At 42.2% G+C, this 16,208-nt stretch overlaps 1 protein-coding gene across 2 annotated transcripts in view; it reads left to right on the top strand.

Moving 5' to 3' along the window:
- SKIC3 (SKI3 subunit of superkiller complex) overlaps nt 1–16,208 on the top strand; it is a 214,149-nt gene that overhangs the window by 173,165 nt on the left and 24,776 nt on the right. For both annotated transcript variants that reach the window (XM_073624527.1, XM_073624528.1), the window contains exons 36-39: nt 94–218; nt 2,050–2,208; nt 7,944–8,096; nt 9,922–10,049. In XM_073624527.1, the coding sequence (XP_073480628.1) occupies nt 94–218; nt 2,050–2,208; nt 7,944–8,096; nt 9,922–10,049 (565 nt within the window). The remainder of the gene's footprint in view (nt 1–93; nt 219–2,049; nt 2,209–7,943; nt 8,097–9,921; nt 10,050–16,208) is intronic.

Here is a 16,208-nt window from a genome sequence, read left to right as displayed (position 1 = left end):
TGGAAATTTTTTTTTTTTTCTCAAGTTTTTTATTCTCGTTGATTCCATGTATTATAATGCGTCACATAACGCCATATATATTTCTTTGTTAAGCAAAAGCAATGACGCAGCTTCCAACTAATTATGCACAGTCCTTGGAGACCTGGTCCTTGTGCCAAGCCATTTCTTCATTGAAGGATCAAAATAAACTTTCAGAGGCTGAGGCTTTGTGTACTAAGGTAAAGGTAAACTTTATGTTTAAGTTTATATTAACTTATATATGACTATTTTGAATTAAAGAGGTCTTCCACTTCACTTGTACTTGTCTTGGTTTGATAGCTGGGTGTAGGACTCGCTCATAACTCCACCAAACAGCCATGCAGCGCATAGGTGACCATGCATGTTTTTGCTTGGCTTTCTTCAGATAGGCTCAGAAGGCATTCCAATTCGTTTCCAAGGCAGACTGTGCCTACAGGACAGAACCCACTTTGTAAACCTGCAGAAAGAAATAAAAGATTGCTTCTGAGCTGCTGGGCTGCTCACATTGAATTTAATCTGTTATGAGAGGAATCTGTAGGCTGCCAATGACTAGCACAGTTTCTGAAACTAATAGTTGCAGGCAGTGGCTGTCGCTTATGCAGGGTGCATGGGTGCCACGCCCATTATCCATGCAAACGGCCCCCTAATCTACATGCCAGAGGCATAGATTTCGATGGGGTTTTTTTTTTTGAAGCACGTGATTAGAGCCTGAGGCTCTAATTGACTTCAAAAAAGGGCCACTCACCCACTTTTGTGACAATAGCGAATTAACATTCACTATTGTCTTCCTGATTCTCTTCCCGGCCAATCAGGAAGCAGTTCCTGTGACCCGATTGTCTCAGGACACACCACACTTCCTGTTTGCCCAGGAGGAGAATCAACGGCCCGACTCTTCATTCTCCGACTCCAAAGCTAATGCCAATTACTGCACATAGTGTGAATGATCCCTAAATAACAATTCTAGACAATATGCATCATTGAGTAATTAGCATGAAAAGGTAAAAAGTCAGTTGCCTGTGTATTTTGCAGTTGATGGAAGAATAAATAATTTTCTGTACAGTTTTATGCCTGAAACAGTAAATAAGGCATGTATACAACGGCATCCTGCTTCTGTGTACAGTAACTGGAAATAACTCTGGAAAGAACTTTCCTCTTCCTTTTGATTAGCAAAATTCGATATCCAGCTTTGAAGGTACTTGTAACACTTATTGCTGGTGGCTCTGTGGATTACATTTATTGGGTTTCATTCAGACTGGTAGCTGCATCCACTAGGCTGCACACAGACATCCTATAAAGGTGGATGCCCCATTTGACATGCATGCAGGAGCAGGTGCATGCACACAGTCTGCGTTGGGATTTGTGCACCCATTCTTGTATGCATGTCGGATTTTGACGTACGGATGTGTCCATGCAGCCACTGCATCATCTACATCCACCTCTATAGGCTGCCTGAACACAGCCTTGGGCAAATGCAGGTACAATAACAAACGCAGCATGTACACAAGACAGGTGTCAACGCCTGTCTAAATAAAGCTTTAGAAATAATATTAACTACACATATCCAAGATTACATTCATTTACTGATGATGCTTATGAGCTCGTGTACATGGAAGCACTTGGGCATATAGTGCACCTGGGAGTCATTGACATTAATGTTCAGCCACAGCCTGTATAGGCTCAGTGGCCCTGGACATTAACATCTGTGCCTGTACACATGTAACCACTCGAATGTGTGACTACCGGTGTAAAGTTGCTGCATCTGACAGCCTGTCACTGATTTGAGCGGGCTGCTGGCCACGGATGTACCCCAACACCTGTGACTCCCAGGCATGGAAATATATGATGAGCTCTTGCTGTGTACACCTGAATGCCTACATGTGCATGCGCCCTATCCGGACTAGAGCTTTTAATGTCTAGATTTCTTTGTGTCTTCTTAAAGTAAGATTACAATTTTATTACTGAATAATTCTAATCATGAGACTATTGTCAGAATTTCAGTAGACTTTGCCTGTCTATGTAATTTTCTAATAGGGAATAAAGAGCTGTCCGGAGAAGCCACCATTATTCCTGCTGTTAAGACAAGTTCAATACAAGCAACTCATTCAATCCCATGCACCCTTCTCCGAACCTGTTCTGGAAGAACTAAAGAAAACTGTTATGTCCAATGCCAATTCCCAGTCTTCCTGGCATGTAAGTTTGTTTGTGTCCAGCAGGTGGCTGCAGTGTTTTGTGCTGCTATTTGTTCTGGAAACTGCACTTCTATATTGTGCCATAAATTGTAAAATTGTATGTGTTTATGTTCACTCACTTTTCCAGTAATCTAATTCCGTTATATTTGCAAGGATCCCCTTACAGTAGCAAGGCCAAATATGTATTGAGGATTACACATCTGACCATAGCCAGTGGCTGAGCAAAATTTGCAGACAGGCTTTATCGGCATCTGATAATGACATTGTTCTTTTTAGCAATGCAATTATCAGATCATTTACGGACAGCATAATGTCTGTTCATGTTTTGCCTAGAAGAGGGTAGACACTAAGAAAAGCTGGCCTGTCTGTGTCCCATAGGGATATTTCCCTTCTAGTCCTCTCACAAAAAAAAAGAGAATTTAGTAAGGCATTAGTGAAATTATTCACCAAGCAGGAATAAAGATAACAATTAAAAGCTGACAGGGGTTTTAACACTTCCCCACTTATCCCAAAATATAAAGTGGTAATAAACCCCAAAACAAAAATGTATTACCAGCTTACCAATTCTTACATGTGGTGATTGCATTGTGGAGATCCAGCAAGTAACACACTTCCTGTCTAAAGCAAGGTAGACACAGACCGAAAACTCGCTGGAATGTGGCTGAATTTCTGTCTGTTTACCACTGTCTGTTCAACAGAAGCCAGTCTAATTACCTACTTTTGTTTAACGGTCATGCTGGTAAACCTATGTTTGATCAGTGCCAATAGCTACAACACCGATCTGTGCATTCTGATACAGAACAGCAGGAGAGATCCCTGCATTCATATCGCTTCTGTTGATGTGGGGATCTGTCAGGATTTTTTTGTTAAAAAAAAAAAAAAACAAACATGAAAGTGTATACCCTGCTTTAGGGTGGCTGTACTCTATGAAGTAGCAGCTGGGACATATTTGAACAGTAGCATTGTAAATCTGGGGAGAGCGTAGAGTTAAGCTAGCCATGCACTATACAGTCTGATTGTTTAGTCTCCTTTAAAATCTACCAACTGTGTAGTGCAGGCAGGGCTGGACGGGGAATAAAAACCAGCCCTTGAAATAATTTCATACCAGCCCCATAGCATTAATATACCAGGCCAACAGCATAACGTCATTATTTTCTTGTTCATAAAAAGGAAAACCATGCATTTTAAAGCACATTTGTATTCTAGTGTATCATATATAGATAAGACAGATATGAAAACACATATATATGAGCAAATTCTGGTTAAAAGTGGAGTAATCGTCAAGGGGGTCCCCAGGAACTCTGGGAATGTGGGGTGGGGGGGGGGACTCTGGTGACCAGAGACCACTTTTCGCGATAAGAATACACTAAGGTATGGGGGGGTTACTGATATAAAGGGGAAACCTTAAAATTAGTGCCCCCTTACATCATTGTATTCACTCACCGCTTACATCACTGACACCCCCCCACCCCTCAGACTGGCCTGGAAGCGCTGTCATTGACCTCCCCTCAGGTGCACCGTGCAGGGCTCAGTCAGTTCCAGCTTGGTGGCTCTGGTTTTATCCTATAGTCTCCTCTTCACAGTCCACCTACATCTGACTTCTCCTATGATCCCCATTCTGGCAGCGCTCCCACTCTTGACTCATCTCCAGACTCCCCCTCAGAGACTTGCAGACATGATAAAAGAGATGGTTAGAGGCTGCAGACATGGTACAGGAGATGGCTGCGGACTTGGTACAGGAGATGTCGGCGGCTGCGGACATGGTACAGGAGATGGCTGCGGACACGGTACAGGAAATGGCGGAGGCTGCGGACATGGTACAGGAGATGGCTGCGGACTTGGTACAGGAGATGTCGGCGGCTGCGGACATGATACAGGAGATGGCGGCTGCGGACATGGTACAGCAGATGGCTGCGGACATGATACAGGAGATGTCAGCGGCTGCGGACATGGTACAAGAGATGTCGGCGGCTGCGGACATGGTACAGGAGATGTCGGCGGCTGCGGACATGGTACAGGAGATGTCGGCGGCTGCGGACATGGTACAGGAGATGTCGGCGGCTGCGGACATGGTACAGGAGATGTCGGCGGCTGCGGACATGGTACAGGAGATGTCGGCGGCTGCGGACATGGTACAGGAGATGGCGGCTGCGGACACGGTACAGGAGATGGCGGCGGCTGCGGACACGGTACAGGAGATGGCGGCGGCTGCGGACACAGTACAGGAGATGTCTGCAGCTGCAGACATGGTGCAGGAGATGTCGGCGGCTGCGGACATGGTACAGGAGCTGGTCAGAGGCTGCGGACATGGTACAGGAGCTGGTCAGAGGCTGCGGACATGGTACAGGAGCTGGTCAGAGGCTGCGGACATGGTAGAGGAGCTAGTCAGAGACTGCGGACATGGTAGAGGAGCTAGTCAGAGACTGCGGACATGGTAGAGGAGCTAGTCAGAGACTGCGGACATGATACATGAGATCAATGCAGCCCACCAGTGCCCATCAAATACAGCCTACCAGTTCCTGGATCACACAGCGGTGATCTCCCACTGTGTCACGGAGCTTGGATTTGAATTGCCCTTACGGCCACTGTAACAAATTCACATCACACTGAGAGAGTGGAGGACTCTGGCAGTTGAGCTTTGGTGCCCAGGCGCGGTGCATCCTGTGCACCCGCCCTGGATGCACAGGATGCTGCGTTGCAGCCACAGCTCAAAGTGGCCCCAGTGCAGGTAGCCTACTAGGAAATTTTATGCTATCCCGATAGGCCAGTCCAGCCCTCAGTGCAGGAGTCTCCTTGATTGTATACAGACTGATTGGATTGTTTAGGTTTGAAGTTTTTTATTTCATATGTCTTTGTAAATCAAAAGAAGATTGTATGGAGACTGTACAGATTGTCTAGTAAATGGCTACCTCTAACTGAACTTTCAGATTTAGATAAACTGAATTAACAAACTGGCCGGTTCAGCAGGAGCTGGCCAAATTTTGATCCAGCTATGGGCAGGCTGGCTGTAATGAAGTTGATTTACTGAATCCAGCCATTTTCTTTCCTTCGACCTGTAGTTGAAGGAAAGAAAGCTGTCAGTGTAAATGGCTTGTCTCAGAACCTTCTAACTGCTAATTTGTCTGGACAAAAGGGAAAAAAAGCCTAAAAAAGAAAATGACTGCAGCCACCACATCTAAGAATTGGTAAGTTGCAGTATAATATTTTTTTGCTATGGTGGTTAATAAAAATAAGTGACTTTAATTTAAATCATTTAAGTTAATAAAATAGTAACTAAGGCTTAAAAAACAAACAAACAAAAACACATTTATACTGTATTAATTCATTAGAAAAGTATCTGATTTGCATATACTTTAAAAAGATTCTCACAAAAGTTCTGCTTTACATTGAGATTTCATATTTACCTAACTAAGCCTTTTTTTGAAGCCTGTTCTATGAAAACAGTGAAAGTTCAAAAGAAGAAAAAAAATATGACAGAATAACTAGACATGAAGCCAGTCATGTGCTGGAATATATTGCACCCCTCAACACTAGAGATCTAAAACCTTTACATATTGGCCTATAAATTGTTAAAATCGGTTTATTCATAGGCCCGTTAAAAGGGAACATTTGTGTATTTGTTTAGTACATACAGTATTTGTATTTTTGATTTTTGTACCGTTTCATGAAAGTTTATTTTGCAACATGATTAAAGCCCAGGGTTAGAGCCTTTGTCAGATTTTTTTGCTGTGTCCCTATTGTCGCATGACAAGTTGTACCCCACGTTTTTCAATGATAACCATTCATGTATGTGCGACTTAAAAGTCTCAGTGACTTCAAAGTCGTTCATGCACTACTTTGGTCCGACTTTCATGCAACTTGAGTGCCACAGACTTATCCTCAAAAGTTGCATGAAAGTCATACTTGAATTTTTTACATGCAGCTTTGGGTCTGACTTTGCAGAGTGACAACAATTCACTTCTTAGTAGCACCAATCCAAAGTTGCATCAGAGTTGCACTCCAAAGTCATGCGACTTTGGAGTCATACAAGTGTGAATGGAGCCTTAGTGTGCTGAGCTGTAAAGACTATACTTTCTTGCATTCCCTTGCAGTTAAAGAAAAAAAGCAGAGTTATGATGTCTTATAGAACCTCAGTGATGTGCAGTGTACTTCCCATAGTGGGCAGTATGTGATGTCAAGTTGGTGGAATATATGTTTTTTTTCTGTGTACATTGCAGTTTTCACAGCGAGGCACCTGTTGGGCTCCACTTCCAGTCATCACAGCAGGGATTAAACCTTAAAGGAATGCTGTCACATAATCAAATACTCTCAACCAAGCCCATTTCTGTAATAAAGTGATTGAATACTTGCCTCTCCTGCCACTCACGCTGCTGAATTTCATTCCAAGGTTTGAAACATTTGATTATTTGACAGGATCACTTTCATTGCGGAGCAATTCATCCTCAAAATTTACAGCTGAAGAGCACTTGCTCTGTGTTTATAGATTAGAATTAGATGACTAAAAGGATGGATCACTGCTGGGAGAGGGAATATGTGCAGAGCTGTTGAGGGAAGGACTTGAAGGTCTACAGTGCTGTGATCTTTGAGGATGAATCGTTCAACAGTGCACACAGCCGCAGAGGGGAGTCTGTTATTACTTTTTAAGGATATGAGAATGCCTGGCCAGAGACTCACTGCAAGAATTATTTCAGTGACTTTCCACTATTATGACGCTCACAGTCAGCCCCCACAGAAAGTGGCCTTGGTATTTCAAAGAAATTATACAATTTAAGTAGTTGAAAAAGGTTTGCTCTTAGTGACTCATTCTCCAGCCCACATAGGTATTGCACAGTTGTTATACAAAGCTAACTTTATATCCTTATTTAGAGTTTGTACCGACTGCATGAATCAATAGTATTATAGTTTTATACGTAGTGAAAGATTGTGACTCATGTTCTTTATTAGAGATTGTACTGAAAGCTTACACATGTGTGTATGTGTATTATATATATATATATATATATATATACCGGTGTGTGTGTGTGTGTGTATATGTATATATATATATATATATATATATATATATATATATATATATATATATATATATATATATATATATATATATATATATATATATATACACATACATACATACATACAGTGGGGCAAAAAAGTATTTAGTTGGCCACCGATTGTGCAAGTTCTCCCACTTAAAAAGATGAGAGAGGCCTGTAATTGTCATCATAGGTATACCTCAACTATGAGAGACAAAATGTGGAAACAAATCCAGACAATCACATTGTCTGATTTTTGAAAGAATAAACCTAAATACTTTTTTGCCCCACTGTGTGTGTGTGTGTGTGTGTATGTATGTGTGTGTATATATATATATATATATATATATATATATATATATATATAATGTATTTTTATTTTTTTGCATGCAATCCTGTTTCGTATGTAATTGTAATTAAAGTACAACTTTAAAAAAAAGGCCCACTGTTAGTTTGACATTGAACACCTCATCATAAAATCATTGTACCACTTATGAACATTTAGCATGTGCGGTTGTACAATATTATCTCAAATGACCAATAAAAGTGGGATACTATTAAAAAAAAAAAAAAAAAGTGCAGTTTTTATTTTAGACTGTTTAATGGTTGGCTGTAATGAGCTTAGCAGTATGTGGGCATTCTTTTATCTTTTTAGCACTGAACATCTCTGAAGTCATAATGTGCCTTGCTCTCGTTTCAGTGGTTGGCTGACATGTACCAGTCTCAGGGGATGATGATGGATGCTGAGATGTGCTACAGGAAAAGTCTTCAGTTGGCATCACAGCAAGGGAACTTCAGTGGGAAGCTCTCAAGTCTGCTGCGATTAGCACTTCTCGCACTGAGAGTTTGTATGGTATGTGTCGGGCATCAGTTTTTCTCTTTCCAGGATTGCTTTCTGTTCTGTATTTCACAATGAGGCCTATGCAGAATTTTCTACATTTTTAGTTGTTGATTCCTTTATTGTATGAGAAATACAATTTGTAATACTAAATAGGAACGTGACCCTACCTAGGTAAAACTAAGTCTCAGTGTTCTAATAATTATCCTTGTACGATAATTAAAAAAACAACCAAGTGCCAAACAGCAGTGTGATGCTGACAGGGCCACCCATGGAACCAATATCTGTTGGTTCAGCAGTGATCCTTTGTTCCTGAAAGGCAATAAGGAAAAAAAGGCCATGTGTGGTCTTTACTAAATGACAGATCTTTGTGCAGATCAGTACAGTGCAGTATACAGGAGTGGAAAAATGCACTCCTTTTTTGAATCCTAAAAGCAGTTACTGTTTTTACCAGATTAACCCACAACCTAGATTTTTGTGTTGTGCCTGAAATAACAGTCTTTCAAAAAACAATTCCTCTAGCATGGATTAATGTTTTTAGTTCATGGGATATTAATTGAGAGATCTCCCTTTATTTAAGTTGAGTTGCTTTTTCGCATAATTTTATGTCCTAGATGTGGAGGTACAAAAAGACTGATGGTATTTATGGGTCACCTGAGCTTGGTAGCAGATCACACCCAGGTGACCTGTTAAGTGCAAACAGCAACATACTAAAGTTTAAAAAAGAAATGATTTGTGGCCGCACAATACTTGTAAACCAGCCTCTTATTGCCTAAACTTGTTGTGTTAAAGTTGTTGTTTAATCCACTTTGCCTTCTGTAATTCTTCTTTTCCCCCCATCATTAACATACTAATGGCATTTTAAATAATATAGCTAATTTTGAATCCAGTGATATCATAAATGGGTCTCTGTGTTTCTCTCTGTAATGCAGGCACATCATGGCTGGTGGGAGGGGTCAGCAGGGCGCTATACATAGCTTCCCAAAAACATCACAGCTCCCTTCCACAGTACTCCTCTCAAGAGCCCGCAGCCCTGATGCAACCAGTGGACTGCCTTTTGGGAGGAGTTTTGCGAATATTAAAATGACTTCATGGGTTATGTCAGTCTGCAAGAGCGGTGCGTTCCTAGACATGCTATATTTGCATGCAGACTGCCCTAAGAAATGCTCATATGATATTCTGAGCTCCCCTGATTGAAAGAACTGAAATGCAGTTAATGAAAGGGGTGAACGAGGAACAGTAAATCTGGGGAGGAAAGAGCTAGATGATGCTGGACATCCTTCAGGCAGCAAAGGAGCAGGCTCTATTTGACTTGCTGCAGCTTCTAATGCACACTGTGAGAAGTGTACTGAGCCTGAACGATTGCACAAACTGAAGGGAAGGCTGGAGCTCAGCTTTAAGCAGACAGGCTGGTAGGTATTTCAATGCATCTTTTAACGTTCTCCCCAAAAGAAAAGAACAGCGTGTACTTTGGCCAAAATATATAATACATGTGGACGTTAGATGAAACGTTTGAGAGCCACTGAAAACTTTTAAGTAGCCTAAAATATGAATCCGCCATACAGATCTTTAATGCTTTTTTTTGCTTTTAGGCCAATTAATATATAACTATATATTCCCTCACTTGACATTGGTGAGATACCAGTAGGGTTCTCTGATTGCAGTAAAACTTCAGAATGAAAGAAAAATTCCTGAGCTGGCAGCAAGTGCATTTTCCTCTCTTTATAAATGCAGCTGGTTTCAGTTTTGCTGTCTACATTGATTTTAACTGATTTTGTGTTGAAGAAAATCAATAAGTAATGTACTGTGAACGTTTTCCGTGAAATATTGCTTAATTCAGGCAAAGATTCCCGACAGTCGCTGGCCGGCTCTTCTGCAAGAGGCCACTAGTGAAGCCTTGAAGATGACGTCATGCCCGTTGGCCATTCTACTCCAGGGACTTCTCCAGTTCTGCACAAAGGGGTCACGGTGAGTAACATCCCTGTAATCGGCTCTCTCAAAGTTTTGGTTGAAACTCAAAACCATTGTTTCTTAAACATAATATATCTTTAAAGGCGAATGCTGACCAAGTTCTCATCACTGTGCTTCAACAGTTAGCTTAGAGGAGTACTGTATGTAGACTGCCATTACTGTCCAATGAAATTGCCAGTTGAATGGCTGTCATGCTAAATCCGTAGCTTTTGTATTTGAAAGGTCAGGTGTTGTAGCTTTCCTGATCTGCAGTACATGCTTGTTCCAGGTTAGTGATTAGGAAGTAATGAAGACAGAGATAGTCAAGCATTTAGGTTTTTTCAGCAGGTCTCTCGGGAGGCCTTGCTCTTGTTTGTAAAAGCATCACTATGTGGACCCTGAGGTCATTTCATTAAAGCGAAGTTCCAGTAGTTTTTGTGTTTATTAAAAGTAAACAGCTACAAAAAGTATAACTGCTATAACTACTTTTAATAAACACACACTCCCCTTTCCCACGATCTAGCGATGCGGCCGCCCAAACCCTCAATTCTCTTCCTCGTCTCTCCCCGGCGCCGGCATCACAAGTGTGAGCACCCGGCTGTGACAGCTTGCGGCTTCACAGCCGGGTGCACGCTGTCCATGCGCAAGTTGCGCCGCGCCTCCTCAATGGCCGGGCAATCTTCTGGGACCTGTGATGTGTCCCAGAAGATTGCAGGGAGGGAGAGAGGAGAACTTCCGCTCAAGCCGCCTAGTGAAGTGACTGGCCTCAGGTGATACACAAAGATACAGCAAATCCTCCTATATAAGTTGTACCCTTTTTTCTGCAGTCTTCTTTAAACCCGTTTTTAAATTAATAAAACTTGTCTGAGCTATCAGAAAACAGGAGGCAGAGAGCTAAAGTTACACTTTTACAGACCTCAGAGAGGAGAGCTCTGACAGCTGATTGGAGGGAAGGGATACACCCCCTTCACATAGCACAGTTGCAGAGCTGAGACTGTCCATCACAAGCTGTGTACTGTGTACTCCCTCCCCTGTCACCTTTTTTCTCTTGGTGTCAGGAAAACTTGTCAGAAGAGATTCATGCTCATAGCAGAGGAACAAAGCAGCAGATAAATGACACTAAATTGAGACAAATACACACTATAGAGGGAAATGCTTTGTTCATGTCTGAGGTTTACAACTACTTTAAGCTTATGAGGGCAGAACTCCTCTAGCAGTCTATTATTAGTGTCAGCCAAGACCACAGATAATGCTTTGTAAGACCTCTGTTTGTGTTAATGCACACTGTATGGTCTTCTTAGGAACACATATAGTATGTTGGGCCCAGCAAAGCCTGGAGGTTTGCCCTTGGGTTGTCTCGCAAAGGTACATCTCTACATTTCATTCAATGCAAAATATGTCTTCAGGACCTATTGCGTTAAACTATTAGGTAATTTTTGTTTATTTAGCATCTTTTTGTTTTATTTAGTAAAGTTCTGCAACCTGTCATTTGTAGCTCTGCGTGCAGCTGTTACCTCTTGTCACGAGATTCCGTGTACACGGAGGATCTGTCACTCGCTGGTTGCAAATTACATTGTCAGTTCTCCCTGCCGCTAAAGCAAAGGGACGGGGTCATCCTGTCACATCACCTGGTGACCCCACCCCTTTGTATATTTTAGCACCTGGAGAAGCAGAGCTGTCATTCTGCCTTGCCACTAAAGTAAACTTTGTCTATTCTAGCAGTGGAGCTGGCAAATGATAGATCCAGGTGATGTCACGGGATGACCCCGTCCCTTTACTTTAGCGGCAGGGAGAACTGACAATGTAATTTGCTAGTGGCAAGTGACAGATCCTCTGTGTACACACTCCCCCCTGCCGGCAAGTGACAGATCCTCTGTGTACACACTCCCCCCTGCCGGCAAGTGACAGATCCTTTGTGTACACGCTCCCCCCCTGCTAGTAAGTGACAGATCCTCTGTGTACATGCTCCCCCCTGCCGGCAAGTGACAGCTCCTATGTGTACACGCTCCCCTCTGCCGGCAAGTGACAGATCCTCTGTGTACACGCTCCCCCCTGCCGGCAAGTGACAGATCCTCTGTGTACACGCTCCCCCCTGTCGGCAAGTGACAGATCCTATGTGTACACGCTCCCCCCTGCCAGCAAGGGACAGATCCTCTGTGTACACACTCCCCACACTCTGTAAACACTGCCCCTCTCATGCTGTACACACTGTCCCCTCTGCTGCTTACATTCTGCTTACAGCGAGGAATTACCCACTGACAGCAGAAAGCAGTGATTGTTTTTTAGGACGCCGGTAAGTGCCCGTGTTCTATCGAATAGTGCCCACCGTCAAAGTGCCCAAGCATGCGCAGAATGGAAGGGCACTCCCACTGATTTCCCTATCAGCTGGCGTGAAGTCACCATAGGGCATGCACACATCGTAGGAGGCTTTTTTTTAATGGGAGATACCATTTCACTGGCACAATTGAAAGCTACGCAAAGAGCGGAGGGACACCGTAGTTGTCAGATTAAGCCTCGCTGTTGCAGGGTGGGTTGTGAGTGTGTTGAAGGGGGGTTGCAACATAGACAAAAGACACTTTTTAGTGTCAACGCACCAAACCCGCCCTGCAACACAGACAAAACCTTGAGCACACTGTAAACCCGTGCCGAAACAGCGAAGCTGAGACAAATAAAGTGTCCCTCCACTGTTTGCATAGCATTCGATTGTGCCCGTGAAATTGTATCTCCCATCTCAAAAAGCCTCCTACGATGTGCGCGTGCGCTACGGTGACGTCATGCCAGCTGATCGGGAAATAAGCTGGAGTGCCCTTCCGTTCTGTGTATGCGCGGACACTTTTCGACGGAGGGCACAAATTGACAGAACACCGGCACCTAACAACCAATGCAAAAAGGGATCGTTTGTCCGTTTAGGTCCACTTACATTTTTTTAACGGAACAAAAATAGAGCTATGATACTTTTTTTTTTTTTCCTTTAAACAGATCTTAACAGATGCGGCTGTAAACGGATGATCATCCATTTACATCTGTTTGTCCATAGACATGCATTGTCTGTTTTTCATTTGTCAATGGGCGGATGAAAAATAGACATATGGAACAGCCATGTGAAAAGGGGCCTGAGGGCCCATTCACAATAGATGCAGTGGGATGCATTTTTGACTGCACTCCAACTGCCATAGACAGTCCAAAATCCAGGTCATCTTATGGGCATAGTTAACACTTTTGCAGTGCAGTGTAAATAAAGTACAAGCTGCATTTATCTGCACTGCAAATGCACAGAACACACCCAAATGCATGTAAACACAGTGCAGTGCACATAAAAGTCCAAAGAAGACAGACGTGACCTCAACAAAAATGCAAGCTTATGAAAAATGCATCACAAATGCATGCAAGTGTGCATAAAAAACACGCCTCGAATGCAAGTCACTGCGCATGCACAGACGCACAGTTTCTGATGTGAATGGGCTCCCACTGATGTATTCATGAATGCAGAACTACAGTAATTTCTGTCTTTTATATCTCCCTGGAGTTCAATGTTAAGATCTGACATACAGTAATCTGTCTTGTTCTCAGTATTTTAATTTATATGCACCTTTATATTAACACTTTCTCATCATCTAGAACATTTCCATTTTTGGGGATGCTTTTGCTTGCATAAGTAGCTCCTTTTTTTGTTTGGCAATCATTATTTTCTTTTATCTGAAGTGTAAGATTTAATCAGTGTTGCTGCTGCAGCAGGAGTTAGGATCTATTGCTCATTATGCCATTGATTCACAGAGCTGCTGTTGGGGAGACCAACCACATAAGTGATATAAAGTAATATGAAATATAGTAAAGTTAATGTTACAATGATTTGATCTCTAAAATGTGCTGACCATTCTTATTATTAATGCAGGCGGGTTAATGGGCTCCTTGTCCATGATGGAGCTTACAGTGTAGAGAATCTGACAGCAGTGATATATTGTAATGACCTAATGTGAAAATATACTTGTTAATCTCAGAGTAACACAATGCGACGTCTGCATAAATTATAAACTGTCTGATGCTCCCACTGTCTTTTATAGCAACTTGTTTGCTTTTTGGGGAAGCTTAATAATGCTGATAATGAAATGGCAATGATCAGCTACTGTGATCATACTGTGCATCAGAGCTATTTAAATGAAAATGAAAAAATTTAACACTAATGAACCTATACAGTAAGCCAGTGCAAACTGCAACCGCCTGGAGCCACCTATATTATTTAAAGATTTTTCTCATCTAACCACGGTTACATGAAATCTGATTGGTATTCTTCAGTTTGAACATGAACAGTGCTTATTTATTTATTCGACATATTGAGCCTGTAATGGGTCCAACTCGCCAGTACCTTGTCACCGGCCCTGTTCCTACCTGCAGTTTTCTGCTTTTATTTGCTCTCGAGGGCATTTTGTACAAAATTTGCCATAGAGACAGTCCCTTTCTAATGTAAACACTGATTCAATACTTGCTGACAGGTTGCTGACTGTTAGCAGACATCTAAAAAAGCTTTTAAGTTGATTTCTGTAGTCAGCAAATGGTCTTTGTGTATAGGGACCCTCATTCAGCAGAGAGAACAGTTTTTGCTGAGGTGACATCATGCCTGGAAGTCATTACATTCTCACATGGGCAATCTGCTCGGCAGTGGCACTTGTGTCATCTACTGACGTTGGTCAAAAAGTCTTTATCAGAGAGATCCTCTGTTGTCAGTAAATGTTGTCACATTGTTGTAAAAGTAGTAATGCACAGAAGAAAAAAAGTCTTGTCTGGCCAGTGTGATCAAATCCATTCCACATTCAGACCACTAAAGTCTGAAATGCATGAATGGGAAAGGGGGAGGTACTGTAATGTTGAGTAACATAGGCCAGTACTCCAGAATATGTGATGAAAGGGGTCTTAACTGAAATAAACCTAGGAAACCTGATATTTCAGGGCCCCGCAGGACCCCTTTATCAAGGTAACATAATGCTTTACATCACCTTGATGCAGTAGTCCTGCAGGGCACTGACACAGCAGTTTCCCTATGTTTATGTCAGTGAAGAAGCTTTCATCTGGAGTTCTGGCCTATCTGCTATTTGTCTCAAAAAGGAACCCAGGCAAATGATTTATAGTTCATTTATTCTTTGGTGTGCACTTATTTGGGACATACAGTGCTCTGAAAAAGTATTTGCCCCCTTCCTGATTTTCTTTTGCATGTCTGTAACACGTACATGATTCAGATTATCGAACAAATTTGAACCACTTTCGGACCGGCTCACGACGATATGTCAGCACTTTGAAGAGGAATAATGTTGTTAGGGCAGCAGCTAGCTGCCATAATCCCGGTATCCTCCTCTTCAGTGAGCGGTCCAGTTACAAATAAAAATAGTGGTCTCTGCGGCCGATTCGCCCCCCTCCCTCCGCCGCTTACCAGAGCCGCCGGCAGCGGCGGAGGCAATCGGGTCTGCTCCCTGGCTTGGTATGAAGACGAGTGAGGGGAAGATGGCCCACACCCGTCTCCATACCATTGCAGGGCGGAAGCGACGTCAAAATGTCACTTCCCCCTTTACTCTTAAAAGGGACATTTTTTTTTTTCTTTATTGCATTTTAGTGTAAATATGAGATCTGAGGTCTTTTTGACCCCGGATCTCATATTTAAGAGGTCCTGTCATCCATTTTTTTCTATTACAAGGGATGTTTAAATTCCTTGTAATAGGAATAAAAGTGACACATTTTTTTTTTTTTTAAAGAACAGTGTAAAAATAGGTAAAATAAAGTAAAAACATTTTTTTTTACACTGAGCTCGCGTGCAGAAGCAAACGCATACGTGAGTAGCACCCGCATATGTATGCGGTGTTCAAATCACACATGTGTGGTATTACCGCAATGTTTAGAGCGAGAGCAATAATTCTAGCCCTAGACCTTCTATGTAACTCAAAACATGCAACCTGTAGAATTTTTTTAAACCTCACCTAGGGAGATTTTTAAGGGTAAAAGCCATTCCACGAGCGGGCGCAATTTTGAAGCGTGACATGTTGGGTATGAATTTACTCTGGGTTACATCATCTTTCACAATATATAAAAAAAATTGGGCTATCTTTACTGTTGTCTTATTTTTTTAATTCAAAAAAGTGTATTTTTTCCCCAAAACAAAATGCACTTGCATAACCGCTGCGCAAATACGGT

This window comes from Aquarana catesbeiana, linkage group LG01 (genome assembly GCF_042186555.1).
Source record: "Aquarana catesbeiana isolate 2022-GZ linkage group LG01, ASM4218655v1, whole genome shotgun sequence".
NCBI lineage: Eukaryota > Metazoa > Chordata > Amphibia > Anura > Ranidae > Aquarana > Aquarana catesbeiana.
Note: the sequence above shows the minus strand (reverse complement) of the source record. Positions and strands in the feature narration are given on the sequence as shown.